At 36.0% G+C, this 3,777-nt stretch overlaps 1 protein-coding gene across 1 annotated transcript; it reads right to left on the bottom strand.

The window, feature by feature from the left end:
* Window positions 1-1,217: 1,217 nt before the first annotated feature.
* LOC131042254 (cytochrome P450 716B1) lies at window positions 1,218-3,565 on the bottom strand. Its single transcript, XM_057975592.2, has 3 exons — window positions 2,450-3,565; window positions 2,170-2,354; window positions 1,218-1,631 (listed from the first exon to the last, which is right to left on the bottom strand). Exons 1-3 carry the CDS (start codon window positions 3,399-3,401, stop codon window positions 1,314-1,316), a joined length of 1,455 nt encoding a protein of 484 aa, XP_057831575.2. The 5' UTR covers window positions 3,402-3,565; the 3' UTR covers window positions 1,218-1,313.
* Between the last annotated feature and the right edge of the window lie 212 nt (window positions 3,566-3,777).

Raw genomic sequence — 3,777 nt, 5'->3', positions numbered from 1 at the left:
ATGTTCTTTTTTGTACATGTGTTTTTTCATTTTCTTTTCTTGTAAAACATTTTGTATGTTGGTACCTAATAAATGGCTACAAATTATTGGGGCCCATCACAACCCATCTATTCTATGCTTATGGAGGATATTATTATGTTATATTATTTTATGCATTAATTTATTGGACTAGATTTATATTATACACTTTAGGATAATATTGCTAAGGTAAGCTTCGACTCGAGTAAGTTTGTATTAATGTAGGTGCTAGAACCTTCTCAATGAAGTAACACCTTAGAGAGGTCAAATACCAATGGTTGTATCCAATTAGGAGTCCTCATTTGGATGTGATTGTTTGCAATAATATTTCTCACTTGGATGTGATTATTTCAATTTATGAATCTTATAGTTGCATTTCCTATAAATATAACCTTTTCCTCACACTTGAGTATCCATCACATAAGCTATCTTGCACTCTTATATTCTTTATATTATTTCGATCATCTCATCCATTGCATTGTATTTTTTGTTATCAATTTGGAATAGTTAATATATTTGTATTTAGTAATCAATTTTTTTAATAGCTATTGTAACATGCTTCATTCACCTAAACCCTAGATCTAGTGCTCAATTGTCTACATCCTTGGTGAATCTTATAGTATATTAAAAATAATTATATTTATGTCAATTATGATGGAAAAATATTACATAAAATAGATTCTCATATTTATATTATAAATTATATCTATCTCATTTAGAGACTATTGTTCAATTATTGTGCAATACAACAAAGTGCTTGAGACAATAATCATAAGTATTATCTATAGGGGAACGACATATTAAGTCTAATAGTTGTAAGATAGATCAATTACTTATCATATAATACTTTGCACTACAATAACATACCTCAAATTGCAATTTTAAAGTGTGTTTATAAATATTTTGTTGTTTATACTCAAGGTATACATTCATTCACTTCAAATGTAATTATTTCAAAAAACACTTCTAAGAACAATTGAGAAGCTAATACACATCCATATTTATAGGCCCAATATCTCAACTCATTACTAGTTAGAAAATACAACACAATAAAAAAAGTATAAATAAATTAATGCCTATTAATCATTGAATACCATCCATAGATGTTATTTCTAGTAATAAACTCTTTATATTTTCAATAATAATTAGTAATTTTCTATCTAAAACATTGACAATAGACTATTTTGAAGAGATAAATATTCGTGATTATCCATTCACATTATTGAAATGTAGAAGCTCGAAGGAATCAACCATTAAAAGTGAAACTTTAAGATTTGAACAATATACCAAATTTACTATGTGGCACTTAAACTAGCAACAGAGAGGCAACGGATTTGGATGGGCAAGCCATCCACCGGTGCAGGCATTGGATCAACACTCACCTTCTCGTTCACATCTACTAAATCCCACTCAAACTTAGTAACAATGTTGTGAATAAGCACAAGTATTACCATACGTGCAAATTCATTCCCTGGGCACATTCTTGGCCCACCTCCAAATGGCAAAAATGTGTAAGGAGAAGGGCCATTTCCCTCGAACCTTGATGGATCAAACTTTTCGGGATCGTCAAAATATTCCGCACTCTTATGAGTTGAATTTGTTGACCATAGCAACTGCACCTCATTAAAAATATAAAATATTAATAGATGATTCAAACAAAATGTTCCATATATAAACAATTTACACATTGATCACAATGACACTCATTGAAATTCTAAATATTATGAATCACACTAGTTTCACAGCTCTCAATAATCACATTTTTTATTTGATCAACAATGTTCAACATCAAATATATGTCAAGTAGAGTTCCATTAATTTCAATTCAAACAAGACATTCTAGCTTCGACTTACTTAGATGACTCATCTTACATCATACTAATAGGTGGGTCCTAGTAGAAAAATGGGTTAACCACCTAAATTGTCACACTTAAACAATGCACTCTAAGTTTTGACTTGCTTAAGTGGTTCATTTGAAATTGCACAATAGGTGGGCCCTAATGAAGAAGTTCGTGTAATTTCATATAAGCCACCTAAACTAATCAAACCTAAAAATATGTTGTTTAAAAGAAACCATCTAAACAAATCAAAATTTTCAAAATGTGATGTTTAAGCCCAACTATTTTATGGAATTTGGATACAAAGGTGTACCTTCCACCCTTTGGGGATAATGAAACCACCATACGAAATGTCTACGAGGGCCTTGCGCCACGTGTCTTCTGAAGGAGGATGAATTCTAAGAGTCTCCTGAGCAGCTCTCCATGTGTACTTCATTTTCTGAAGGTCACTCCATTCCAGCTGCTTTTCTCCCTTCGCATGGGCAATACCCACTTGCTCTGCACCATTTCCCCACACCTCAATAAACATCACAAGCAAGAACAACAAAAAGAAAAACAGGATATCAACTGAGACACCTGCTTTATAACCCTACCTCTAAGGACTTCACGGTAGCAGTCTCGATTGAGAGCCAGAAATTTCAAAAGCATCGTCACAGTTATAACGCTGGTGTCATGCCCGGCTATCAAAAGCATCATAATATTATCCTTAACATCACCTTCCGCCATTGTATTCCCACGCTCATCTTTATTACAAAGCAAGAAAGACAAAAGATCCTGTTCTGAGGAAGCCGAACCGCTTGCCAGATCCTTTCTTCTCTTCTCAATCAAAGTCTGAAGAATCCGGCGGATCTGGTTGCTGCCAACAATGGCTTTCCGGTACAGAGTCCCCGGCAAATCCAGAGGAATCTTCATCATTCCGGTGAGCAAATCGAGAAAATGGGCATAAAGCTCATCCTGAAGTGCTCCTTCCTCAAGGCTGACAAAGAGAGCACAAGCCACGGAAAACAAGCAACGCTTGATGTGAGGAAAGGCTTTGATTTGTTGCTTTCCAACCCAGTCCCGACTCAGTTGCTCATTCACGATGGAATCAACTGTGCCCACGAACTTTTGCAGAGCCTCAGGCTTCAAAAATGTGAGCAACGTTGCCCTCAGATCTTTGGCATCGTCCCCAGCTTTACCAAAGAGGGAGTTTCCGAATAGAGTGATGATAGAAGAGGGCCAAGTGCTTTGGACGAGTTTGTTTTCGTTGGAATGGAGAAATCGGATGCCTGCAGAGCCATGGAGGATGGCCACAGGGGATCCCAGCAAATGGGTTTTACAGATTTGGGGTCCGTATCGTTTTCTTCTCTCCTCGTAAAAGTCACGGCCTCTGTTGGCCCTCCTCAAGGCTGCATATTGCAGGGTCTCGCCCAATACCGGCCAGCCCATGGTTCCCCGTGGAAGATGGGTTTTAGTGCTTGCAGAGGACTTGTTTAGGAGGAGAAGAAAAGCTGCTAGGAGGAGAACTCCCATGGATATAGCCATGGACTCTGTGCTAATGTCCATTTTTGGTCTGATTCAAGGAGGGAAGGGTGTCTTAATTTTGTATAAATCAGATTTTGACAATTTCTTCTAGGTTTTCTGATATATAATTGAAGGGAGGAAGGATATCTGGAATCGATTTAGCCATAGACTCTATGCACATATCTATTTTGTCTGGTATAGTTACGATTATAGCCATAGACTCGATGCACATATCTATTTTGTCTGTTTCTAGTAGAGAGACAAGTAGGGCGTCTTATAGGGAAGGGTCCTAGTGTCCATCCACCTTAATATATCTTAAGTCCTTATATTGTATATTGGATTTGATAATTTGTTTTGGTTTTTATGGGTATCAATAGTTGTTATAATTAATTTCATGCATTTGAAGTTTCTAAATGGT

The sequence above is a fragment of the Cryptomeria japonica genome, chromosome 1 (genome assembly GCF_030272615.1).
Source record: "Cryptomeria japonica chromosome 1, Sugi_1.0, whole genome shotgun sequence".
In the NCBI taxonomy this organism is placed as follows: Eukaryota; Viridiplantae; Streptophyta; class Pinopsida; order Cupressales; family Cupressaceae; genus Cryptomeria; species Cryptomeria japonica.
The sequence above is the reverse complement of the archived record's forward strand: the minus strand, read 5'-3'. Positions and strand labels throughout refer to the sequence as shown.

Coding starts and splice junctions, on each gene's coding strand:
- LOC131042254 (XM_057975592.2), bottom strand. CDS start 3,401: ATGGACATTAGCACAGAGTCCATGGCTATATCCATGGGAGTTCTCCTC. Junction 2,355..2,449: donor CTACCGTGAAGTCCTTAGAG/GTAGGGTTATAA, acceptor GAAATGGTGCAG/AGCAAGTGGGTATTGCCCAT. Junction 1,632..2,169: donor TTATCCCCAAAGGGTGGAAG/GTACACCTTTGT, acceptor AATGAGGTGCAG/TTGCTATGGTCAACAAATTC.